This window comes from Podarcis tiliguerta (assembly GCF_965153285.1).
Source record: "Podarcis tiliguerta genome assembly, chromosome: 12".
NCBI classification, from domain to species: Eukaryota; Metazoa; Chordata; class Lepidosauria; order Squamata; family Lacertidae; genus Podarcis; species Podarcis tiliguerta.
In genome coordinates, this window is record NC_139545.1 from 55940758 (window position 1) to 55968041 (window position 27284).

General features: G+C 48.0%; 2 protein-coding genes across 3 annotated transcripts; both read left to right on the plus strand.

Annotated features, from left to right (window-relative positions):
• Positions 1–771: 771 nt before the first annotated feature.
• On the plus strand, positions 772–27221 carry LOC310660999 (tubulin delta chain-like; the record flags this gene model as incomplete). 2 transcript variants are annotated; one of them, XM_083406695.1, is made up of 10 exons in its annotated part: positions 772–869; positions 8999–9094; positions 10788–10849; positions 13505–13642; positions 16245–16386; positions 18541–18720; positions 20487–20582; positions 22113–22188; positions 23617–23758; positions 25045–27221. In XM_083406695.1, the coding sequence occupies 10 exons, from the start codon at positions 772–774 to the stop codon at positions 25269–25271; spliced, it is 1257 nt and encodes a 418-aa protein (XP_083262821.1). In that variant the 3' UTR covers positions 25272–27221. The 2 variants fall into 2 exon arrangements, with proteins under 2 accessions (XP_083262821.1, XP_083262822.1); XM_083406696.1 differs by lacking the exon at positions 8999–9094.
• On the plus strand, positions 974–7569 carry LOC310661341 (uncharacterized protein; the record flags this gene model as incomplete). Its single annotated transcript, XM_083407189.1, has 3 exons — positions 974–991; positions 3882–6727; positions 7558–7569. Exons 2-3 carry the CDS (start codon positions 3929–3931, stop codon positions 7567–7569), a joined length of 2811 nt encoding a protein of 936 aa, XP_083263315.1. The 5' UTR covers positions 974–991; positions 3882–3928.
• Positions 27222–27284: the final 63 nt, after the last annotated feature.

The following is a 27284-nucleotide window of genomic DNA, read 5'->3' on the forward strand; positions in this document are numbered from 1 at the left end:
TGGAATGGGTAAGAAATCTGATAGATGAATAATATTTGTTTGTTTGTTCACAACAGTGCTAGAAATTCCCCAGGTGTGTTTTGCGACAGGTGCATCTCCATCTCGCTGGCCTCTCCAGCTTTCTTAAGCAGGTAAGCAGAACATCTTATTTATTGCATTTATATCCCACCTTTTTCTCCAAGGAGTCCAGGGTTCAAACCCGTCCTCAGCTAATCTCTACATTACAGCAACCCTGTAAGGGAAGATTATAGGTAAAGGGACCCCTGACCATTAGGTCCAGTGGCGGACGACTCTGGGGTTGCGGCGCTCATCTCGCTTTACTTACAGCTTCCGGGTCATGTGGCCAGCATGACTAAGCCGCTTCTGGCGAACCAGAGCAGCGCACGGAAACGCCGTTTACCTTCCCACCGGAGTGGTACCTATTGATCTATTTGCACTTTGACATGCTTTTGAACTGCTAGGTTGGCAGGAGCAGGGACTGAGCAACGGGAGCTTACCCCGTCGCGGGGATTCGAACCGCCGGCCTTCTGATCGACAAGCCCCAGGCTTGTGGTCCGGGGAGCTTACTTAAGTACTTCCAACACAGTGGTTTGACTTCACCCCCTCAGGCACACTCCAATGTCACTCGAGACAGACCCATGCCAGCGACAGAAGATAGCCATTCAACATCACCTGCTTTTATCATGTCCAGAGACTCAATTAACATCTTCCCCTGTTCTGAGGTCCTATGTCTAACACTGGTATGTTGTTGTCTTTACTATTCCAGGAACCATGTCTGCTGTGTGGCTACAGATTGGACAGTGCGGCAACCAGATTGGGCAGGAATGGTGGCAAATCGTTACCGGCACAACTAACCGAGAAGCTGACATGTACGTCTGTTAGAAAAGCTTGCTGGATCAGACCACAGGCTTATAGTTGGGCCTCCAGTCTCTCATGACTTTTCTCATTCATACATATGTATATGTATTGTAATCTACGAAAGCAAGTATATGTATTGTGTGTATACATATACATATATACATATACAGTGGTGCCCCGCAAGACGAATGCCTCGCAAGACGGAAAACCCGATAGACGAAAGGGTTTTCCGTTTTTCGATGCGCTTCGCAGGACGAATTTCCCTATGGACTTGCTTCGCTAGACGAAAATGTCTTGCGAGTCTTGAGATTTTTTTCCGCTCCCCATCCCCTTTTTCTAAGCCGCTAAACCGCTAATAGCCTTTTAGCAGCTAAGCCGCTAAGCCTTTAATAGCCGCTAATAGCGCTAATCCGCTAATAGGGTTGCTTCGCAAGACGAAAAAACCGCTAGACGAAGAGACTCGCGGAACGAATTAATTTCGTCTTGTGAGGCACCACTATATATATATATATATATATATATGCAGGTTTTGGTGTCCTCGGGTGTCTTCCCGTGTAAAAGTTGGGGTGTCTAGGCGACGTTTCGACGAGGTCTCACTCGTCATTTTCAGGCTGGTGCTTTCGGCTTCTTGTTACTGGAACAGAGCAGGATCTCAGTGTTTGAGTTCCTATAAATACTGTTGAGGAGGTGTGGTGTATAGCTTCCAATGTTCTGGGCAGAGAGGAGGTTCCCAGGCTAGTGTGCCTTTTCTTCTTTTGTTCCTTAATTACTTGAGGGATATCTTGAGTGATTTCTTGAGTGATTTCCTGAATCCCACTTAGGTGGGTCATTAGGTGTGGATTAGTTGCTAAAGCCTTCGTGTCTTGAACTCTTGAACTTTGTGAAGAGTTTTTCTGAGAAGATGGCTGTACTGCACTTGGTTGTGCTCTGGCTTGGCTTCGTGTATAGGGGCGAGCTGTGGTTTTGTGGCCTGTGCCAGCCAGATCTGTGTAGGGATTGCAGGGGGGTGCAGCATCCGGAGGTGCCACCCTGGTTTGGATACTGGATGGTGTCTGTAATTTATCTGTGGAGAGGGTCTGGGTTTGGGTCTGGTGTGGTTGATTGGTGATGGCGTTCTGTGTGCCTCTGGATCTGGTGTCAGATTTTGTGGGGAGGGCTAATTTCCAGATGTCTGGCAAGCGGGATGTGTCGTCACGCTTGTTCATGTTGTGAGGGTGTTTCTCTATCTCGATGGCTTCCATGATTATTCTCTTGTGGTGATGTTCCATGTTAAAGAGCAATTTGGAATCTGCAAAATTAATTTCGTGTCCTGTTTCTTTCATGTGTTGGAAAAGAGAGGAAGTTTTTTCTTCTTTTTTGACGGCATTCTTGTGTTCTGCGATCCGTGCATTTATTCGTCTGTTTGTTTGTCCAATGTACGTGGCTGGGCAGACTTTGCAGGGTATTTCATAGACCCCTTGGTTTTCCAACTGAATTTTATCCTTGGGGTTTCTGAGGATATTGGCTATTTTTTGGTTGGTGCAAAAGGATGGTGCAAAAGGATCACCCCTCTCACCGGTCATCGCTAACCTTTACATGGAACACTTTGAAACCAATGCTTTAGACAAGTCAGAACACAAACCCAAACTTTGGCTCAGATATGTTGACGACACCTTTGTAATTTGGCCACACGGGAAGGAAAAACTGGATAGCTTCCTCACACATCTCAACAGCCTACACCCCAAAATACAATTCACTATGGAAATAGAAGCCAACAACCAACTTCCCTTCCTTGACGTCCTAATCTACAAAAAACCTGATGGCTCCCTAGGACACACTATCTACCGGAAAAAAACACACACCAACCGCTACTTACATGCACAATCACACCACCACCCTGCACAAATAAACTCCGTAGCCAAGACTCTCATCTCCAGAACCAAACGCCTGGCTGACGAAGACCACTTGACAACTGAGTTACAGAATCTCTCAAATGTGTTAATTGCCAATGGATACCAGCAAAACAGGGTTACGAAGCTAATCCAAAAAGAAACACCCCCCAAAAACCAAGACACAGAAGAAAACAATGGCATAGCCCTCCTTCCTTATATCAAGGGCACTACAGATAAAATTAGCAAAATCCTCCATAAACACAATATCAAAACAGCCTTTTGCACCAACCAAAAAATAGCCAATATCCTCAGAAACCCCAAGGATAAAATTCAGTTGGAAAACCAAGGGGTCTATGAAATACCCTGCAAAGTCTGCCCAGCCACGTACATTGGACAAACAAACAGACGAATAAATGCACGGATCGCAGAACACAAGAATGCCGTCAAAAAAGAAGAAAAAACTTCCTCTCTTTTCCAACACATGAAAGAAACAGGACACGAAATTAATTTTGCAGATTCCAAATTGCTCTTTAACATGGAACATCACCACAAGAGAATAATCATGGAAGCCATCGAGATAGAGAAACACCCTCACAACATGAACAAGCGTGACGACACATCCCGCTTGCCAGACATCTGGAAATTAGCCCTCCCCACAAAATCTGACACCAGATCCAGAGGCACACAGAACGCCATCACCAATCAACCACACCAGACCCAAACCCAGACCCTCTCCACAGATAAATTACAGACACCATCCAGTATCCAAACCAGGGTGGCACCTCCGGATGCTGCACCCCCCTGCAATCCCTACACAGATCTGGCTGGCACAGGCCACAAAACCACAGCTCGCCCCTATACACGAAGCCAAGCCAGAGCACAACCAAGTGCAGTACAGCCATCTTCTCAGAAAAACTCTTCACAAAGTTCAAGAGTTCAAGACACGAAGGCTTTAGCAACTAATCCACACCTAATGACCCACCTAAGTGGGATTCAGGAAATCACTCAAGAAATCACTCAAGATATCCCTCAAGTAATTAAGGAACAAAAGAAGAAAAGGCACACTAGCCTGGGAACCTCCTCTCTGCCCAGAACATTGGAAGCTATACACCACACCTCCTCAACAGTATTTATAGGAACTCAAACACTGAGATCCTGCTCTGTTCCAGTAACAAGAAGCCGAAAGCACCAGCCTGAAGATGACGAGTGAGACCTCGTCGAAACGTCGCCTAGACACCCCAACTTTTACACGGGAAGACACCCGAGGACACCAAAACCTGCATTCCTGTACCCGTGAAAATCTACGAAAGCAAATATCTCACCTCTACGGGGAGGAAACCTTCCAGCTGACAAGAACCTACGAGAAACTAGAAATCCGAAGAGCCACCATCTTATGTGATCTCTTGTTCCTACGCAACTGCCGAGACAACAACTTAATTCCCACATGCTTCCAACTTAAATTCCACTCTAAAACCCCAGCTACCGAAAGGATCCTAAAACGAACTGAACTATCTCTAATCAGAAACGAACTACACAAGAAAAGATACCTACTAAACCAAACCAACAAAGATCTACTCACTCTTCACCTCAAACTCTGTAACAAAATCCACCCTGCACTCTGGGACAAATGCAAACAACTAGCCGTCTGGAGAGCTGAAACGGAGACCTCACACAAGACAGACACACACACCAACAAACTCCACAAACTAGAGAAACGCCAGAAGCCCAGCCACCCTCCACAACAACCCATGAAACAAACAGTACATAACATATCAGACAGGATCCTCACCTCAACTGAAACCAAAGTACTCTCCAAAGGTTTCAACTTTGCAGTCGCCCCGAGACGCATCCCCACGGAAAACATCATATGCGGAGTCGAAGCTAGCCTAACCAAAATCAATCCAGATGAAGCCAATAAAATCAGACTTGAAGTCACCAACATCCTCTGCTCCAGCAAACCACCCAGAAGCAATTTACACAAAGAAGAACAGAAAGCACTCACCAACCTGAGGAAAGACAACAACATAATCATTCTCCCAGCAGACAAAGGTAATGCCACTGTTGTGATGAACACATCGGACTACCAAGCAAAACTATCAAACCTACTCCAAGACCCTACCTACCAACCTATAAAAACAGATCCCACCACCTATCTGGAAAAAACCACCAAATCCAAAATAAAAGCCTCTCCTATCAGTGAAGAAATCCAGCTAAGAATCATCCCCAGAGAAAAATCATCCAGATGCCCCAAACTCTACGGCCTCCCCAAGATACACAAAGAAGGAACACCACTCAGACCAATAGTCAGCTCCATAGGCTCACCTCTACAAAATCTCGCTAAATTTCTCGCCAAGCAACTTCAGCCCTATGCAGAATCCATCTCTTCACACGTTCCAAACTCCTTCCAGTTCATAGAAACAATAAAGAAGCAAAACCTACAACCCAATGACCTACTTGTGAGCTTCGATGTTGTATCTCTCTTCACACAAGTGCCCATTAATGAAGCCTTGACAGCCATTCAAAACAAATACAATCCCCCCGAATACATCTTGGACCTGACCAACCACTGCCTAACCAACACGTACTTCATCCACAATGGACAAAGATACAAACAGATAGAAGGAGCACCTATGGGATCACCCCTCTCACCGGTCATCGCTAACCTTTACATGGAACACTTTGAAACCAATGCTTTAGACAAGTCAGAACACAAACCCAAACTTTGGCTCAGATATGTTGACGACACCTTTGTAATTTGGCCACACGGGAAGGAAAAACTGGATAGCTTCCTCACACATCTCAACAGCCTACACCCCAAAATACAATTCACTATGGAAATAGAAGCCAACAACCAACTTCCCTTCCTTGACGTCCTAATCTACAAAAAACCTGATGGCTCCCTAGGACACACTATCTACCGGAAAAAAACACACACCAACCGCTACTTACATGCACAATCACACCACCACCCTGCACAAATAAACTCCGTAGCCAAGACTCTCATCTCCAGAACCAAACGCCTGGCTGACGAAGACCACTTGACAACTGAGTTACAGAATCTCTCAAATGTGTTAATTGCCAATGGATACCAGCAAAACAGGGTTACGAAGCTAATCCAAAAAGAAACACCCCCCAAAAACCAAGACACAGAAGAAAACAATGGCATAGCCCTCCTTCCTTATATCAAGGGCACTACAGATAAAATTAGCAAAATCCTCCATAAACACAATATCAAAACAGCCTTTTGCACCAACCAAAAAATAGCCAATATCCTCAGAAACCCCAAGGATAAAATTCAGTTGGAAAACCAAGGGGTCTATGAAATACCCTGCAAAGTCTGCCCAGCCACGTACATTGGACAAACAAACAGACGAATAAATGCACGGATCGCAGAACACAAGAATGCCGTCAAAAAAGAAGAAAAAACTTCCTCTCTTTTCCAACACATGAAAGAAACAGGACACGAAATTAATTTTGCAGATTCCAAATTGCTCTTTAACATGGAACATCACCACAAGAGAATAATCATGGAAGCCATCGAGATAGAGAAACACCCTCACAACATGAACAAGCGTGACGACACATCCCGCTTGCCAGACATCTGGAAATTAGCCCTCCCCACAAAATCTGACACCAGATCCAGAGGCACACAGAACGCCATCACCAATCAACCACACCAGACCCAAACCCAGACCCTCTCCACAGATAAATTACAGACACCATCCAGTATCCAAACCAGGGTGGCACCTCCGGATGCTGCACCCCCCTGCAATCCCTACACAGATCTGGCTGGCACAGGCCACAAAACCACAGCTCGCCCCTATACACGAAGCCAAGCCAGAGCACAACCAAGTGCAGTACAGCCATCTTCTCAGAAAAACTCTTCACAAAGTTCAAGAGTTCAAGACACGAAGGCTTTAGCAACTAATCCACACCTAATGACCCACCTAAGTGGGATTCAGGAAATCACTCAAGAAATCACTCAAGATATCCCTCAAGTAATTAAGGAACAAAAGAAGAAAAGGCACACTAGCCTGGGAACCTCCTCTCTGCCCAGAACATTGGAAGCTATACACCACACCTCCTCAACAGTATTTATAGGAACTCAAACACTGAGATCCTGCTCTGTTCCAGTAACAAGAAGCCGAAAGCACCAGCCTGAAGATGACGAGTGAGACCTCGTCGAAACGTCGCCTAGACACCCCAACTTTTACACGGGAAGACACCCGAGGACACCAAAACCTGCATTCCTGTACCCGTGAAAATCTACGAAAGCATATATATATATATATATATATATATATATACACACACACACACACACACACACACACACACACAAAATTCCACAAATCATATAACATATTTTCTTATCTTACACAATATTTTGGACTTCCATCAACCACATCTGAATATTTTTCAGTCTTTATCACTTTATCTGCATTTCATTAATTTCACTATTACTTTTAATAGTCCTTCACTAATAATTCTCTTCATACTTTCTTCTGTAATATTTCGCATAGTCCTCCTTACAAAACGTCTTGCAGTCCTACTAGCATTGATTACAATTGCTTTTCAAATAGTTCAAATATTTACTCCAGTCCTCTGAGAATCTCCGGTCCCGCAGGTTTCGAATCCTTCCTGTCATCTTATCTGATTCTGCATAGTCCATTAATTTCGTCTGCAATTCTTCTTTTGTCGGTAGTTCTTCTTGTTTCCATTTCTGTACCAATAGTACTCTTGCTGCCATTGTCGCGTATAAAAACAGTTAATTATCTTGTCTATTAATATCCTCTTTTCATGACTTTTCTTGCCGGGTCGTTGTAAGGTTTTCAGTTAGTTGATACACGTGAAGAACTTTGAACGCTTGGGAGTGGTTTATAATCATTACGTTTCTGTAGTAATCATAGTTGTATCCTCTGGGCCCAGGGAAAAACATGGCCTCCTCCTTTTTCCCTGGGTGAACAGGAAAAAAATACGTCAATCAATTCCTCTGCCTTTTTAAAAGGCTTCAAATCAGAGACAGACCTTGGTCCTCACCCCTCAAGTATGTCTCAGTAGCTGAGCCAGGAAGAATAAATATAGAGCTCTGGGTTTAATTTTGAATATAATGATGGGGGGAGAAAGACAATTCTTAATTTCCTTGGCTGTAACTCCTTCTAGAGCTGTTCTGAAAAGCAATGGGCTTCTCAAAACCAGAAATGGTGAAAGCCATCTAACCCAAGGACTAGGATCCTGTGGCGGTCGATCTGCCGCTTGACTCCAGATCCCATCAGCCCCAGCCAGCAGGGCCAGCGGTGAGAGGTGATGGGAGTTGTGATCCCAGCAACATCTGGAGGCTCACAGGCTCACCATTCCTTAAGCAACTCACATTTTTGGGGTGTGTTGTCAGTGACAAAAAGCCATCACTTACTACATTGCCTTGAGTTTAAACAGACTTTGCACTGATCGTTTTGCATAGAGGGATGTCTCCGAAGTTCTGGAATCACTCCATAATTCATAAAGGGTTAAGGGGACCCCTGACCATTAGGTCCAGTCGTGACCGACTCTGGGGTTGCGGCGCTCATCTCGCTTTATTGGCCGAGGGAGCCGGCATACAGCTTCCGGGTGTGATAAATAACTGGTATGTTATATGTGATGTTCATACATTGGCTTAACAGGCGCATTAAGACTTCTAAAATAGTTTGCATGCTGAATAGGTACAAATGTTAATGATTCTTTTTAAAATGCCGGAATGTTCGTTAATCTGAGAGTACGATTACATCATGGTAAAGGTAAAGGACCCCTGACCATTAGGTCCAGTCGTGACTGACTCTGGGGTGGTGGCGCTCATCTCGCTTTATTGGCCGAGGGAGCCGGCGTACAGCTTCCGGGTCATGTGGCCAGCATGACTAAGCCGCTTCTGGCGAACCAGAGCAGCGCACGGAAACGCCCTTTACCTTCCCTCTGGAGCGGTACCTATTTATCTACTTGCACTGGTGTGCTTTCGAACTGCTAGGTTGGCAGGAGCAGGGACAGAGCAACGGGAGCTCACCCCGTCGCGGGGATTCGAACCGCCGACCTTCTGATTGGCAGGTCCTAGGCTCTGTGGTTTAACCCACAGCGCCACCCGCGTCCCTCCAGGATTAATAGAATCATACAATTGTAGAGGTGAAAGGTCCAGTCCAGCCCCCTGCGATGCAGGAATTTCAACTAAAGCTGAGTGGGGTGAGTGGACCGGGGGTGTCTTGGGCCTTCCCTGATGTGAGCTGCTGCTGTATCTCTTCCAGTTACCCATTCTGCTCCCAGGATGGCCATCTGAGCGCCGTCTGTGTGGACAGTGAGCCCAAAGTGGTGAGGAAGCTGCAGAAACAAGTCAAAAGAGGGTAAGTGGCAGGGGGCTCCAGCTCCGCCACCCTGCTTTCCTTCGAAGGCAGCATAAGGAATCTCCAGGCCACTGTTAATAGATTTATTCGGGTAGTGGGTACAGTGGTAACTCAGGTTAAGTACTTAATTTGTTCCGGAGGTCCGTTCTTAACCTGAAACTGTTCTTAACCTGAAGCACCACTTTAGCTAATGGGGCCTTCCGCTGCCGCCGCCACACGATTTCCGCCAGAAGGTCCTCGGAGCTGGACCTCAGTGTCCTGGCAGAACGATGGAGGTAGAGACGCTCCTTCAGGTATACTGGGCCGAGGCCGTTTAGGGCTTTAAAGGTCAGCACCAACACTTTGAATTGTGCTCAGAAATGAGTTGTAGCCTCCCAGTGAGGCCCCTGCTCCTACCTTGTGCTGGCTTGAGCTGTGTGGAGGAACTTGAAGGCGGGGACTGGGCAGACGGTTCTCAGCAGCTCCCAGGGCTCCATCCCCATGCTAACCCCACTGCAAAGCAAGGGACAGGGCATTGAGAAGAGCAGACACAACAGGCATCACCTTCCCCGGAGGCTCCCAAACCATTTTGGGGCTGGATAATAATGATAATAATTTTACACCCTGCCCATCTGGCTGGGTTTCCCAACAGAATACAGTGGTACCTCAGGTTAAGAACTTAGTTCGTTCCGGAGGTCCGTTCTTAACCTGAAACTGTTCTTAACCTGAAGCACCACTTTAGCTAATGGGGCTTCCCGCTGCTGCGCGATTTATGTTCTCATCCGGAAGCAAAGTTCTTAACCTGAAGCACTATTTCCGGGTTAGCGGAGTCTGTAACCTGAAGCGTATGTAACCTAAGGTACCACTGTATTCCATGGAGACGGGGAAGGATACAAGAGGGGACAAGACTTTTATGAGATTGCATAGCCAAGAGAGGCTTGGAAGCTTTCAGTGTCTTCTGAAATCTCAGAAACTGGGGTGGGTAAGCGGGATTTCCAGTGGTGAAAGGTTGCCAGAAGGCTAAAAGGTAAAGGGACCCCTGACCATTAGGTCCAGTCGTGGCTGACTCTGGGGTTATATGGTGCTCATCTTGCTTTACTGGCCGAGGGAGCCGGCGTACAGCTTCCGGGTCATATGGCCAGCATGACTAAGCCGCTTCTGGCGAACCAGAGCAGCGCACGGAAACACCATTTACCTTCCCAACGGAGCGGTGCCTATTTATCTACTTGCACTTTGACGTGCTTTCGAACTGCTAGGTTGGCAGCAGCAGGGACCAAGCAACGGGCGCTCACCCTGTCATGGGGATTCTGATCGGCAAGTCCTAGGCTCTGTGGTTTAACCCACAGCGCCACCCACGTCCCATTTAGCCAGAAGGCTAAATTGTGCAAAATAAGCTTTATATGCACATTCGGTTGGTTCAGATTGCAGAAATCCACTTTCTTGGGGAAAACTTCGTATACAGGCGATGACCAGTTTAGGTGCATCCGGTTGACATATGATCCCTTTTGGAACTGGAAGAAGGTAGAAACGGAGGTGGGGGTGACACAGTGCACTTATATGCGCTGCACCGAAGCGCTCAGGGGCCAGAAACAGAACCCCCACACGAAACATATTTTTATTTTATTGCTTTAGTGCACGGAGACCCGAATAAAGTCTCTGACATCATTATCATCATCATCATTCTTCCTTTCTCATCCCCCCACCCCAAAACCAGGTTATTCAGAGAGTCCAATCTCATCATGGGGAAGCAGGGAAGAGGCAGCAACTGGGCTTATGGTAAGAGCCCCAGATTTCTCCGTTGTAAAGTAAAGGTAAAGGTACCCCTGCCCGTACGGGCCAGTCTTGACAGACTCTAGGGTTGTGCGCTCATCTCACTCTAGAGGCCGGGAGCCAGCGCTGTCCGAAGACACTTCCGGGTCACGTGGCCAGCGTGACAATCTGCATCTGGTGAGCCAGAGCCGCACACGGAAACGCCGTTTACCTTCCCGCTAGTAAGCGGTCCCTATTTATCTACTTGCACCCGGGAGTGCTTTCGAACTGCTAGGTTGGCAGGCGCTGGGACCGAACAACGGGAGCGCACCCCGCTGCAGGGATTCGAACCGCCGACCTTTCGATCGGCAAGCCCAAGGCGCTGAGGCTTTTACCCACAGCGCCACCCGCGTCTCTGTTGTAGTGATACTAATAATAATAATAATTTATTATTTGTACCCTGCCCATCTGGCTGGGTTTCCCCAGCCACTCTGGGAGGATTCCACAGAGACCAAAAATACACTAAAATGTCACACATTAAAAACTTCCCTGAACAGGGCTGCTTTAAGATGTCTTCTGAATGTCAGGTAGTTGTTCTTCTCTTTGACATTTGGTGGGAGGGCGTTCCACAGGGCGGACGCCACTACCGAGAAGGCCCTCTGCCTGGTTCCCTGTAACATGGCTTCTCGCAGCAAGGGAACCGCCAGAAGGCCCTCAGCGCTGGACCTCAGTGTCCAGGCAGAACGATGGGGGTGAAGACACTCCTTCAGGGATACTGGGCCTTTGAGGCCATTTAGGGCTTTCAAGGTCAGCACCAACACTTTGAATTGTGCTTGGAAATGTACTGGGAGCTGATGTAGGTCTTTCAAGACCGGTGTTATGTGGTCTCGGCGGCTGCCCCCAGTCACCAGTCTAGCTGCCGCATTCTGGATTAGTTGTAGTTTCCGGGTCACCTTCAAAGGTAGCCCCACGTAGAGCGCATTGCAGTAGTCCAGCCCCATCATCACTCCGCTCAATGCTGGAGTTAACTTTTTATTAGCAAGAACATCTGCACAGGCTTGGCCAAGTGTCAGGCCTTGTGATCACAGCGGATCATCCCCAGTAGGTCTTGACCCATGGATCACTTGCCGCGACAGAAGGTCCCCACCTCTCCACAGTCGTCTTATGCTCCCTCCTTTCCAGGGTTTTCCCCAAGCAATCCGGAGTCAGTGCCCGCATGCAACCAACCTTTGCTCTGCCCTTTTCAGACCTCTTCTGGTTCTGGGAGATAAGCAGGGAGAGGAGCTTGTCACAGCAGAAGGGCTTCTTCAACAGCCTGACTCATCTCTGCCTCTTGGCTTCCTTCCTCTTCTGCTTCTGCCTCCAATTCTGGACTTTTCTCTGCCACAGACTCTCCCTGCTCACTAGGCTCTGTTGCTTCCAACACGTCCTCTTCCCAGTCTTCTCCCACTGAAAGCTCATCGTCACCCCATCACCACTTCCCAGGCTCTGAGCTCTCTTCCCTTGGGGGCTCCACAGCCCGACACCCCCCCCCCCATTCCTCTGCATCCAACAGCCTCTGGAAAGCGCGTAAGAATGGAAAGACAGCGGAAGGGAGCCAGTATATATGGAGGGAAATGGCGTGTACAATCGGACTTCGGAAGTCGGACGGAATCCGTTCCGGAAGTCTGTTTGACTTCTGAAACGTTGAGAAACCAAAGCGTGACTCCTGCAGCCAATCGGAAGCCGTGGAAGCCTGGTCGGATAATAATAATAATAATAATAATAATAATAATAATAATAATAATAATAATAATAATAAATTTATTTATAGCCCGCCCTCCCCAGCCGAAGCCGGGCTCAGAGTGGCTCACAACAGTAAAGTAATACAGCATTCTAAAATCAATTCATTCTAAAATCAGTTCAAAATCAAATTAATGGCAACCATTGGACTAGAGTTCTGTGAGGATTACCAAAGAACAAGGCTGTGCCTTGGACAAAGTCCTGGTGGAACAGCTCTGTCTTGCAGGCCCTGCAGAAAGATGTCAGGTTCCACCAGATTGGGGCCACGGCTGAAAAAGCCCTGGCTCTGGTCGAGACCAGACCATAAGACACACCTAGTTTTTGGAGGAGGAAAAAATATTCTGGGATAGCTGCGCAGCCTGCATTCGCTCCATAAGACGCGGACACATTTCCCCTTACTTTTTAGGAGGGGGAAAGTGTGTCTTATAGAGCGAAAAATACGGTATATAAAATATGTAGGGATTTATGCTGTGCAAAATGAACCATGGAAAGAGGATATTTTAAGGTTGTTTAAGTGAATACAGTGGTACCTCTGGTTGCGAACAGAATCCGTTCCGGAGGCCTGTTCGCAACATGAAAATAGCGCAACCCGCAGCAGCGCGTCTGCGCATGCATGGGTTGCATTTTGGCACTTCTGCGCATGACATCGTTTTGCATTTCTGTGCATGCGTGAGCAATGAAACCTGGAAGTAACCCTTTCCAGTACTTCCGGGTCGCTGCGGGACGTAACCTTAAAAAATGTAACATGAATCAAACGTAACATGAGGTATGACTGTATTCTGAAATGTGAAACAGAAATTTAATAAAAATTATAATAATAAAAAGCAGGGACCCTCCTGCCCTGTTGCTCGTCTCCAGCAGCTCTTCTCACTTGGGGTCTGTACCTTTTGCGGTTCACAGGTTATCACGGCGTCCGTTCGGACAGCGAGCAGAGCTTGTGCAGTCGGACAATGGAGAGTCTGCGGAAAGAGGCCGAGAAAAGGGATTTCTATGGTGGGACTGTGCTTTTCCACAGCCTCAGCGGGGGCACAGGAGCTGGTGAGGACGTCATTTCAATGAAAGCTATTTTCCCCTCCCCTGACTACGGCCACAGCCATACAATGCATTTCGCCCAAAGAATCCCAGAAACCGTGGTTTGCACCTCACGGCGCTACGCTTCCCAGCACTTGCGGTGAGCTACAGTTTCCAGGATTCTCTGGGGGAAGCCATGTGCTTTTAAAGGCATGGTGTGGGCTGCCTCTGAAGATGGTTCATAATAACAACAACAATAATACAGTGGTGCCTCGCAAGACGAAAAGAATCCGTTCCGCGAGTCTCTTCGTCTTGCGAAGCAAGCCCATTAGCGGATTAGCGCTATTAGCGGTTTAGCGGCTATTAGCGGCTATTAAAGGCTTAAGGGATTAGCGGATTAGCTGCTAAAAGGCTATTAGTGGCTTAGCGGGCTTAGTGGATCAGCTGTTAAGCGGCTTAGCGATCAGCTGTTAAGCGGCTTAGTGGCTTGGGAAAAGGGGGGGAGGGGGAAAAACCCCGCAGGAACTCGCAAGACATTTTCGTCTTGCAAAGCAAGCCTATAGCAAATTCGTTTTGCGAAGCACCTCCAAAACGGAAAACCCTTTCGTCTAGCGGGTTTTCCGTCTTGCGAGGCATTCGTCTTGCGGGGCACCACTGTAAATTTATGATCTATACCCTACCCATCTGGCTGGGTTTCCCCAGCCACTCTGGGCGGCTCCCAACAGAATATTAAAAACATGCTAAAACATCAAACATTACAAACTCCACTAAACAGGGCCTAGGACTTGCCGATCAGAAGGTTGGCGGTTTGAATCCCCGCGACGGGGTGAGCTCCCGTTGCTTGCTTGTTCCCTGCTCCTGCCCACCTAGCAGTTTGAAAGTGCGTCAAAGCGCAAGTAGATAAATAGGTACCACTCCAGCGGGAAGGTAAATGGCGTTTCCGTGTGCTGCTCTGGTTCGCCAGAAGCGGCTTAGTCATGCTGGCCACATGACCCGGAAGCTGTACGCCGGCTCCCTCGGCCAATAAAGTGAGATGAGCGCCACAACCCCAGAGTCGGCCACGACTGGACCTAATGGTCAGGGGTCCCTTTACCCTTTACCTTTTATAAACTCTTTATTCTTGTTATTGGTTTCTATCAATTTATTGGTTTGTTTGTTTGTTTGTTGCTTGTATAGGATATATTTTTTTTAATGCTTGATATTTTGGTGTGTTTTATATATGCTGTAAGCCGCCTAGAGTGGCTGGGGAAGCCCAGCCAGATGGGTGACATATATTTATACTTATACAGTGGTGCCCCGCAAGACGAAATTAATTCGTTCTGCGAGTTTTTTCGTTCTACGAGTTTTTTCGTCTTGCGAAGCACCAATGTGTATTGACGGTTTCCCATAGGAATGCATTGGCGGTTTAAAAAAAAAAGGCGCAAGACATTTTCGTCTTGCGAAGCAAGCCCATAGGGAAATCCGTCTTGCGAAGCAACTCAGAAAATGGAAAACTCTTTCGTCTTGCGAGTTTTTCGTCTTCCGAGGCATTCGTCTTGCGGGGCACCACTGTACTTATACTTATACTTAGACTTAGACTTAGACTTATTTATTATAATAAAAAATATACATTAGCAATTTCAACACAACTTATCCAAACATATCATATTCATTATTGCCCCCCCTTCCCACCCCTCAAACCCTCGCAACCCTCCCCCCAAAACTCCTTCAGCTCCTCTCTCTGATTTCTCAACACATATTATTCTCTGCATGTTGTAAAATTATGCAGATCCTTAAATTATCTATCTACCATGTTATCAATCAATAAATATGTGTGTGTTTATTCAAAACCTGCCAGGGAGTCCAATTCAATTTGTTGTCCTTTTATGTAATTTGTAAAAAGTTCCCATTTTTCTTTAAAGTCACAGTTGTCCTTATCTCGCAATTTGTATGTCAATTTAGCCAGTTCTGCATGATACATCTGTTAGGATATTTCCGTTCCACCTTAAAAGGGAGCAGGATGATCTGTTGTCGAAGGTTGTTAACAGAGAACAACTTAAGGTTTATGTACAGAGGTTGCAATTGGGTTGAACCACAGGTACTACAGGTTACACGGAAAGGGGGAGGATGTTAGGATATTTCTGTTCCACCTTAAAAGGGAGCAGGATGTTTGTGTCACAGCCTGCGCATTTCCTGTTTCACAGGATGTTTCTGTTGTGTCTTTGCTTTCATCTCTCCCTGTGCCGGAACACTGAAGCAGGCAGTCATGTTTTTCTTTGTTCTGATCAACACTGAATAAACTTACAAATAATGCTCTCCTGGGTGCATCTTTCGCTGTGTGCATTATCTGCTGATAGAGCGTGCTTGGCTCTGGAATGTGGGAAGCTATTTCTGGAGCTCGTGTCACTAATTGCTGATACTGCGTGTCTACGGGAGATTGATGGATGTCCAGAGGCGACGTGGAGTCATGATGGGCTCTATCTCCCTGGCAGTATCCCAACAACATCAGTTTCTCTTGCCACTGTTCTTTTGTCGGGATTTCCTCATTCTTATACTTATTATTATTATTAGCAGTGATAATAATAGCAACTCCTTCTTTCCCTGGTGTTAAGCGATGCTAATCCGTTTGCCTTGGGCTCTTCTCCCCTAGGGCTGAGTTCCCGGTTGTGCGAAGCCATTCGAGAAGAGTACCCCCTCAGCCACATCCTGTCGGTCTCGGTGGCACCACACCAAGCTGGTGAGAGCCCTCTGCAGCACTACAACGCCCTGCTGTGCCTTTCTTGGCTCCAGAGGTGAGTAAAGGAAGGTCTATCTCTTACAAGGCTTGGCAAGCAAAAGGAAAAAAGCAACGACACTGGAATATAGCTGACTGAAGATCTACTCAGGGTAGACAGGTCAGAATGAATGTGCCAGAGTTTGGCATTTCCACTTTATTTCAATGGTTCTCCTCCAAGCATGGTGTCAGGGAAATGCCATCGGAGCTGGAGGCGGAGAGAAGGCTCCAGAGGGATGCCGGATAGGGTCCCAGTAGGGAGAGAGGCAGCCCATCCGCTGGGGAAGGAAATCAGCGTAACACCAGTGGAGAAGGGGGGCAGATGGGGGAATCGGAGAGGTGGCTCCAGGACTCCTCGCCGGAGACCAGCGGAGAGAGTACGGGTACTCCGCTGCCCACACCCACTTTGCGCAGAAGACTTCCGCGCAGGCAAAGGGGGAGGAGACTGGGCGTCAAACAGCTTTTATGCTGGAAGAGGTTCAAGAAACGCCCACTGACGGATTCTGCCAGCGACTGAGGCAGCCACGAAACTTGAGGCTGTCCAGACAGAAAGGGTTCAACCAGGTAACCTAGCCAGGAGTGGCGGCAACTTACGCACGAGCAACCCCTAGAACCATTACACATGGCAAGCATTTATTTATTTTAACATCTTTATTGAACGTTCAAAAAGTACCTAACTATATGTGCACCAGACATGGTGAGATGCGAACAATAAGGAGAAACAGAACCCGTGCAAAAGGGAAAACAAGGGGGGGAAACCCCAAACTGTATATTTTACAAGGTTGTTATTGTACTTCACCAGATCTTAACCTATTACGGTGTCTCTAAGAATGGATTCCAAATATCATTGAATTTGTCCATGGCAAGCCTGCGTTTATATGCAAGTTGTTCATATATAAACAGGCGCAAAACAACAACAAACCTCTGGCTACGTGAAAGATTCAATAAACACACAAGACATAACCGGCTTTACATTTGAAAAAATAATATATACTATTCATTGTATTGAATTGTAGATTTCAACAGGAGTAGCTCATGAAGTTCAATGGGAAAAGTAGAAGACCCAGTGGATCATTTCATTCTCTAATCAGTTTATGCATAAGGTCCATATATGTGAAAATGTCTATTCCACCTGTCTGTTCATAGAGTCCAACAATCCACACAAAAGATTGTGGCAGTCTAAGACAAGGATTTCCGGAATATTAGCCTTGTTTCACCATCTTAGGCTTCATCAGTAGTACAAACTCATATATGATATCACAGGACAGTGGATCTTATAGCATAGTAGTAGCTACTGTAAGGCGGGATATCATAGAATGATAGAGTTGGAAGAGACCACAAGGGCCATCGAGTCCAACCCCCTGCCAAGCAGGAAACACCATCAGAGCACTCCTGACATATGGTTGTCAAGCCTCTGCTTAAAGACCTCCAAAGAAGGAGACTCCACCACACTCCTTGGCAGCAAAGTCCACTGCCGAACAGCTCTTACTGTCAGGAAGTTCTTCCTAATGTTTAAGTGGATATATAATAATAATAATAATCACTGCAGATGGTGACAGCAGTCACGAAATTAAAAGATGCCTGCTTCTTGGGAGAAAGGCAATGACAAACCTAGACAGCATCTTAAAAAGCAGAGACATCGCCTTGCCAACAAAGGTCCGTATAGTTAAAGCTATGGTTTTCCCAGTAGTGATGTATGGAAGTGAGAGCTGGACCATAAAGAAGGCTGATCGCCGAAGAATGGATGCTTTTGAATTCTGGTGCTGGAGGAGACTCTTGAGAGTCCCATGGACTGCAAGAAGATCAAACTTCTCCATTCTGAAGGAAATCAGCCCTGACTGCTCACTGGAGGGACAGATCTTGAAGCTGAGGCTCCCAGACTTTGGCCACCTCATGAGAAGAAAAGACTCCCTGGAAAAGACCCTGATGTTGGGAAAGATGGAGGGCACAAGGAGAAGGGGATGACAGAGGACGAGATGGTGGGACAGTGTTCTCGAAGCTACCAGCATGAGTTTGACCAAACTGGGGGAGGCAGTGGAAGACAGGAGTGCCTGGTGTGCTCTGGTCCATGGGGTCACGAAGAGTCGGACACGACTAAACAACAACAACAATAATAATAATAATAAATTAGTCTATCAGAAATGCCCCTGACCCTGCTTTGCCCTCCTCCCAGGTATGCAGACGGGGTCCTTCTGTTTCACAACGACGAGGTGCTGAAGCAGGCAGCTGCTCCCCTGGCGAGGAAGGACACTCCTGAAGCCTTGTGCCAAGTCTCCTTCCCTTCTATGAATGCCTACCTCGCTTCCTGCCTCGCTGGGCTTCTCTGCCCACTAAAGATTTTCACATCACAAAGGTGAGTCCGAGGCAGGTGCTTGGGACAGGGGCTGGCTTTTGCTGTTTGCTGCCCAGCCGGCACTTGTTTTGTTTTTTTAAAAGATATTTTATTGGGTTTTACAATAAGTATAACATAACAAAGAGAAAAACACAATACAACATATAACAGAAAAATACAATAACATAACATATAAACACAAAACAGCAACAACGTGTGAAAGAAAAAAGTAAAAACAATTTTTATCTCATTATAATCTTGGCGTTAACTTGTGTCACCGACCTCCCCAGACCTTCCTTCTCTGTATTCCAGATCTTATATTCTATCAGCAAATTCCTTCCCTCTGTCTTAATTTAATTTCATCATAATTTTAATATCTTAATATAATTGCATTTCCGTATATCATAAAATATTAATCTTTCTTAATCTTTAAATTTTTTTTGCTAATAACCTTTTACATTCGATCTGGTGTCATCAAACATTCATTATCTTATAGTGTTTCTGTAAATAGTCTTTAAACTTCCTCCAATCTTCCTTCACCGTCTCTTCTCCCTGGTCTCTGATTCTGCCAGTCATTTCTGCCAATTCCATATAGTCAATAACTTTCATCTGCCATTCTTCCAGCGTGGGTAGTTCCTGTGTCTTCCAATACTGCGCGATGAGTATTCTTGCTTCCAGCCGGCACTTGACTGAAGAGCCATTCCATTGCATTCTCTTAAGAAAGGCCAAATGCTTTCTGCAGCTGTGTGCGCCTGAGATAGCCTTCCCCAGCCTAGCACCCAATAGGCGTTCCAGAGTACAACTCCCATCCTAAACGTCCTCGGCCCTTTATACCTGAAGGAGCATCTCCACCCCACTGAGGTCCAGCACCGAGGGCCTTCTGGCAGTTCCCTCCCTGTGAGAAGCGAGGTTACAGGAAACCAGGCAGAGGGCCTTCTTGGTGGTGGCTCCCACCCTGTGGAACGCCCTCCCATCATATGTCAAGGAAATAAACAACTATCTGACTTTTAGAAGACATCTGAAGGCAGCCCTGTTTAGGGAAGTTTTTAATGTTTGGTGTTTTTAATACAGTGGCACCTCGGATTAAGAACTTAATTTGTTCCTGAGGTATGTTCTTAACCTGAGGTAGCACTTTAGCTAATGGGCCTCCCACTGCCGCCGCTCCGCTGGAGCACAATTTCTGTTCTGTTAAGCAAAATTCTTAACCCGAGGTACAGTGGTACCTCTGGTTACGTACTTAATTCGTTCCGGAGGTCCATTCTTAACCTGAAACTGTTATTAACCTGAACCACCACTTTAGCTAATGGGGCCTCCCGCTGCCGCTGCGGCGCGATTTCTGTTCTCATCCTGAAGCAAAGTTCTTAACCTGAGGTACTATTTCTAGGTTAGCAGAGTCTGTAACCTGAAGCGTCTGTAACCCGAGGTACCACAGGTTACAGACGCTTCAGGTTACAGACTCCGCTAACCCAGAAATAGTATCTCAGGTTAAGAACTTTGCTTCAGGATGAGAACAGAAATCGTGCTCCGGCGGCGCGGCAGCAGCGGGAAGCCCCATTAGCTAAAGTGGTGCTTCAGGTTAAGAACAATTCCAGGTTAAGAACGGACCTCCGGAACGAACTAAGTTCTTAACCTGAGGTACCACTGTATTCTGTTGGGAAACCCAGCCAGATGGGCAGGGTGTAAAATTATTATCATTATTATCCAGCCCCAAAATGGTTTGGGAGCCTCTGGGGAAGGTGTTGCCTGTTGTGTCTGCTCTTCTCAATGCCCTGTCCCTTGCTTTGCAGTGGGGTTAGCATGGGGATGGAGCCCTGGGAGCTGCTGAGAACCGTCTGCCCAATGCCCGCCTTCAAGTTCCTCCACACAGTTCAAGCCAGCACAAGGTAGGAGCAGGGGCCTCACTGGGAGGCTACAACTCATTTCCGAGCACAATTCAAAGTGTTGGTGCTGACCTTGAAATCCCTAAACGGCTTCGGTCCAGTATACCTGAAGGAGCGTCTCCTCCTCCATCGTTCAGCCCGGACACTGAGGTCCAGCTCCGAGGGCCTTCTGGCGGTTCCCTCATTGTGAGAAGTGAGGTTACAGGGAACCAGGCAGAGGGCCTTCTTGGTAGTGGCGCCCGCCCTGTGGAACTCCCCCCCACCAGATGTCAAAGAGAAATTTAACTACCAAACTTTTAGAAGACATCTGAAGGCAGCCCTGTTTAGGGAAGCTTTTAATGCTTAATATGTTATTGTATTTTAGTGTTTTGTTGGAAGCCGCCCAGAGTGGCTGGGGAAGCCCAGCCAGATGGGCAGGGTATAAATAATAAATTATTATTATTATTATTATTATTATTATTATTACTACTGTGTTGCTGTGTGTATTGCAGGGGGTGATACTAGATGACCCTGCATTGTAGGAGTTTGAACTAGTGGAGGAAATGCCCTGTTGCCCTAGCACAGGCATAGGCAAACTTGGCCCTCCAGATGTTTTGGGACTACAATTCCCATCATCCCTGACCATTTGTCCCATTAGCAAGGGATGATGGGAGTTGTAGTCCCAAAACAGCTGGAGGGTCAAGTCCGGGGATGCCTGCGGGAGCTAGAATGCCGAATCCAGACCAAAGTCTTATTTTCGTTAAAACAGCTCCATTTCAAACAAAGGTGTAGAGTGAGGTCTTTATTTTCATACATAAAGTAGGCAACAACTGCCTCTCGGATGTTATTAGCCCAGAGATAGAAGGAAGAGACAACCCTGAGCAGAGAAGAATGGCAAACTAAGACGATGGGCTATGCCCAAATGGCAAAATTAACTGGGAAGCTCAGGAACCAAGAGGACAAAAGCTTTAAAAAAGAACAGGGGAAAAATTATAGTTTACTTAGGAGACCACTGTAAGGAGATGACAGCATTCGCAGGATTTTAAACACTCTTGTAATGTAATGAAAAATTACGGGCAATTTAGATGGACAAAAAACGAGATAACAAACTGATAAAGGGAAAGGGGACTCATGACCATTAGGTCCAGTCGTGGCCGATTCTGGGGTTGCGGCGCTCATCTTGCTTTACTGGCCAAGGGAGCCGGCATACAGCTTCCGGGTCATGTGGCCAGCAGGACTAAGCCGCTTCTGGCGAACCAGAACAGCGCACGGAAACGCTGTTTACCTTCCCGCCGGAGTGGTACCTATTTATCTACTTGCATTTTGACGGTGATTGCATTTTGCACGGCGATGGAGTCTCAGATTCCGGCGGGGAAAGTGAGAAAGCAAGGGCCTTCAGTCCCCACAGCTGATCTGCTGAGGGTCTATCTAGGCCTGGCTTCCTGAGCTGTTTCTTTGAAAAATTTATCTGACACTGTTTGAGTTATTGCTCCCTACCTCCCTCCATATGGGATTGCCTTTGTGGTGAGCGGGGCCTGCGTTTCATTTCCCCAGGGGGACGGTGTTTTGGGACAGCCTGGCGTCTTCCGTGCTGCAGCCGCTGCCACGCCAGTCTCTGGCTGGAAATCCTGTATCCTTTAAATGAGTAACTTGGGCTTCTCTACCTCTACCTGTGCAGGCTGCAGTGTAAAATTCAGAGGAAGAATCTCCTGCGTTGGATAGCAGATCATACAGTGGTGCCTCGCAAAACGAAAAGAATCCCTTCCGTGAGTCTCTTCGTCTAGCGGTTTTTTCGTCTTGCGAAGCAAGCTCATTAGCGGATTAGCGCTATTAGCGGTTTAGCGGCTATTAGCGGCTATTAAAGGCTTAAGGGATTAGCGGATTAGCTGCTAAAAGGCTATTAGCAGTTTAGTGCCTTAGAAAAAGGGGGTGGGTAGTGGAAAAAAACCCCCAGGAATTGCAAGACATTTTCGTCTTGCGAAGCAAGCCCATAGCAAATTCGTCCTGCGAAGCACCTCCAAAACGGAAAACCCTTTCGTCTAGCGGGTTTTCCGTCTTGCGAGGCATTCGTCTTGCGGGGCACCACTGCATATGTTAACGGTTCATAAGTGTTCCTGTGTAGCACAGGAAGACCGACCTGGAACCATTTTGATTCCCAAACTGAGCATTTGTTTTCTCTGTAAGGTCAAAGTGGGAAACCTCCCCATTGTCTCTTTCCTCACAGATCCTGTCTTAAGGGCACATTTAAGATATGAATAGGGTGTGAGCCTGTGACCTGGCCCAGGAACTAAGTATTTATCATTACAAAAAACTGGTCAGGCTCCCCAGGAAATCCAATCAAGTAACCTGCCAGACAGGAGATAAACAAGGACAGGAGAAAAACAACATTCAAATTTCTGTTTTAGACCGTTTTTTCTATGATGTAGGTATGATGTATCTGAGGGGTGGTCTTAGGTTACACCCCTTCTGTGATGTATGTATGATGTTTCTGAGGGTGGTCTTGATCTACAGGGGGGCAATTTCAAAAGTCTTTATAAGGCCTTGCGCGCCATTTTTCTGGGTTCCTCCTCCCTCCTCCGTGTGGTGAGTGAGGACCCTGTTGCAAGTTTAATAAAGATCAGGCTTACTAGCTGCTTTGCTTCTCAATATTCTCTGGTTGGCCTCTGTTGGATACCCCATAAGGGGAAAAGGGCAGATGTTGTTTACAACAGATGGCGACCACAAAGGGACATTTGGTTGCCCGGGTTCTGGGAGCGAGGAAGGACTGGTGATCCGAGAGTTGTATCCACCCCTAGGCCTGAGGTTCCCCACCCCTGCTCTAACCACTGTTCCACACTGCTGTGGCAGGACGACGAGGGGCAGCAGCAGCAACGAGGTTGACCCTTTTCGAAAACCGTCCGGCTGGATTCCCCTGTTCCTGCTCTGTTTAGCCGAAGGAATTCCTGCTCTCTCGGGAGCATCCGTGGATGCAAGTCCGGGGAAGGGCACCAGGTGGGGCTGGGGTGTGAGGGCTCTTCCATCTCCCTTGTGCTTTGGTCCTTAGCAGGCTTGCCGGCAGCACCAGAGCACAGCCATGCTGGCTGTGGCTCGCGGCCCCCGGGAAGACGCGTTTCTCGCGAACCCCAGTTTGGTCCTGAGGAAGCTGAGGCAAGGCTACCGCTGCGTTTCGTGGAACCCCTTCGCTGCTACTTACTGGACCGGTCAGTCACGCAAGCCCCTGGTTCTGGTTCTGCCCAGGACATTTCTTCTTACTGTTGTTGTTGCTTAGTCGTTTAGTCGTGTCCGCCTCTTCGTGACCCCATGGACCACAGCACTCCAGGCACTCCTGTCTTCCACTGCCTCCTGCAGATTGGTCAAACTCATGCTGGTAGCTTTGAGAACACTGTCCAACCATCTCGTCCTCTGTCGTCCCCTTCTCCTTGTGCCCTCCATCTTTCCCAACATCAGGGTCTTTTCCAGGGAGTCTTTTCTTCTCATGAGGTGGCCAAAGTCTTGGAGCCTCAGCTTCAGGATCTGTCCTTCCAGTGAGCACTCAGGGCTGATTTCCTTCAGAATGGAGAGGTTGGATCTTCTTGCAGTCCATGGGACTCTCCAGAGTCTCCTCCAGCACCATTCAAAAGCATCCATTCTCTGGCGATCAGCCTTCTTTATGGCCCAGCTCTCACTTCCATACATCACTACTGGGAAAACCGTAGCTTTAACTATACGGACCTTTGTCGGCAAGGTGATGTCTCTGCTTTTTAATATTATATCCAAGCACGGTTAGTTTTAAAGGCCTGGCTGAATTTTGATGCCAGGAGAATTTCCCTAGGAAGGCTGTTCCTTGGGGTGGGGGCATCTTTGCATGCAGTTCCCAACACATCCTGATGATGTGCTTTGGACATCTGCTGTAAATCTATATATTTTAGGCTGGCTCCAGTTGTTGTTGTTTAGTCATTTAGTCGTGTCCGACTCTTTGTGACCCCATGGACCAGAGCACGCCAGGCACTCCTGTCTTCCACTGCCTCCCGCAGTTTGGTCAAACTCATGCTGGTAGCTTCAAGAACACTGTCCCACCATCTCGCCCTCCGTTGTCCCCTTCTCCTTGTGCCCTCCATCTTTCCCAACATCAGGGTCTTTTCCAGGGAGTCTTCTCTTCTCATGATTTGGCCAAAGTATGGGAGCCTCAGCTTCAGGATCCGTCCTTCCAGTGAGCACTCAGGGCTGATTTCCTTAAGGATGGAGAGGTTTGATCTTCTTGCAGTCCATGGGACTCTCAAGAGTCTCCTCCAGCACCACAATTCAAAAGCATCCATTCTTCGGCGATCAGCCTTCTTTATGGTCCAGCTCTCACTTCCCTGGGAAGGCTCTTCCATGGAGTGGCAGCATCTTTGCATGCAGCTCCCAAGACATGCTGAGGATGTGCTTTGGACATCTGCTGTAAATCTATATATTTCAGGCTGGCTCCAGAGCTTGTGCTAATTCACCACCTCTGTCCTCCCTCCAGATGCTGCCAGCCTCGTGGCTCCCGGCCGGCACAGCTTGACCGTCTGTGCCAACCACAGCAGCTCAGCTGACCTCCTGCAGCGGGTGGAGCAGCGGGCGAGGGCCATGTACGAGAGCAAAGCTTTTCTGCACTGGTACTGGAGGCACGGCTGCGAGGAAGGAGATTTTGAGCAGGCCTTTGAGACGGTGCGCTCCGTCCTGGGAGATTACAGCCACCTCGGGGAGTGAGTGCGACTGGTGCAGGACCTCTAACAGAGCACATCGTAACACCCGGGAGGAGCAGGGCCCAAGGAAATATGGGGTGACTCTCGTTAAGAATGTGCCACCCCCCGCAATCCACACCCCAGGGTCAGCATGGCTGCGTGACTGTGTAAAACAGGGTTTCCCAAACTTTGCTGTTTTTGGACTACAGTTCCCATCATCCCTGTCTACTGCTAGCTAGGGATGATGGGAGTTGTAGTCCAAAAACTGTGGGAGACCAACTTTGGGAAAGGACCTGACTCTGGCTTTCAAATGTATACCTGCAATCCCTTTTACAGGCACTCTGGCCCACCCAGGAATGCTTTTGGGAATGATTCTCGTGGGAAGGTCAGAATGAGTCCTCTACCTAAAGTTCTCGGGGCACTTCCTGGACTTCAGCTCCCATGAGCCCCATCCAGCATGGCTTTTGGTCAAGGATGATGGGAGCTGCAGTCCGGCGACATCCGAAGGGAAACGGAGCCTCATCCCTCTCTTTGAGCGAGGCCTGTCCATCAGGATCTCTAAAACCTAGTGCCCTGCCTGCTGACTTTCAGTGAAAGAAACACGTGTCCATCTGCGATGGGCTCCCAGATAGTGTCCCACCAACCAGCAGTGGTCTGCGAATGTCCATGCTGGAGAGTTTTAATTTGAATAAATTCCAAAGCATTTATCGCAGTGCTGGACAGTTGCTATACAACAGGCAGGCAGGAGAATCATTAAGTGGTTCGTGAAGACCCTCAGTAACTTTCAAGCGGTCCGTGGAAGGTTTGGAAACCAGTGCTCTGTGCTTTAAAACATCCAGCAACGTCCCTTAGTTGGAGATCCATAATGTACATAGGGCAACCTTTGCCCCACGCCACCCCGGCACTCTCCAGATGTTTGCCACTGCAACTCCCAAAAGGCCAGTACGAAAGGGTGCACTGTGGGTGCCAGGGGGGACCTCTGTGGGTGAGGCCAGGCACTGTTTGGGGGAGCTCTGTCCTAATAGATGGGTACTGTCACAGAGCTGGCAGGGAAGGCTCCGGAGTTGAAGGATGGGGAGAGAGGGGGGCCGGTAGAAGAGGCAGCACTAAAAGAGGGTGGAGAGCAAGGGGGAGCCACTCAGGTCATGTTAGTGGGCACCAGCACCTCTCTTCCAGCTCAGGCACTGTGTTGGTCCCGAGGGTTAACCGTGCGGCGAGGTCAGAGTCCAGTCCGAGGTTGAGGGTGCAGTATGGAGGCTGTTCGTCAAAGCTGAAGCTGGGTCCAAGGCAGGGAGTCGGGTGAGGTCAGGAACTCTGGCAGGAGAGCAGGACAGGGTGCAGGCAGGAACTAGCAACCAACAATGTTGCTCCCGCAACTTGGGACTGGGCTGGCCGGCTTTTATCTGCCCTGAGGCATAGGGCGGCCCCGATCCTCTGGTGACTCGCCTCTCCTGGCCTGAAGGCGAGCACTTCTCCTGTGGGAACTTAGTTCCCTCCGCCTCTCTGCCCTGAGCCTCTGCAGCTCAGGAGAGGCTGGAGGGTTACCGGACCCAGGGGCAGCTTCACCTTCCCGACAGGGCTGAGGGAGGAGCACCTGCAGGCAATGGGTCCTCCATCACCTCAGGAGCCAGAGTGGATTCAGCTGGTGTCTGGTCCGGAGGATCCAGCACAGGTGAGGACCCTTCAGGCTCAAGCCCCAGCCCTGGCTCAGCTGGTTCTGGAGGCGGGGAATCCTGTGCAGGCTGGGATTCTTCAGGTTCAGCACCTGAGTCCGAATCCCAGGCCATCACAGGCACGGAGGGAGAGGGAAGACCTGTTCCGTCAGCTCAGACGTTTGGGATTGCCCATGCTGCTTTGCTGGAGGAGGAGCAGGAAGTTCCCACTCCTGGGATCTGCTGTGGATGAATCGGACGCTCAAAGCGATGCTCTGTACCTTATAAATATGTACAATAAAGGCCGTAAAATACGTCTCTGATTGAGCAGAGGGATTTATTGCGAAGGGCTCAACAAACTCATCACAGGTACACCACAGTTCAAG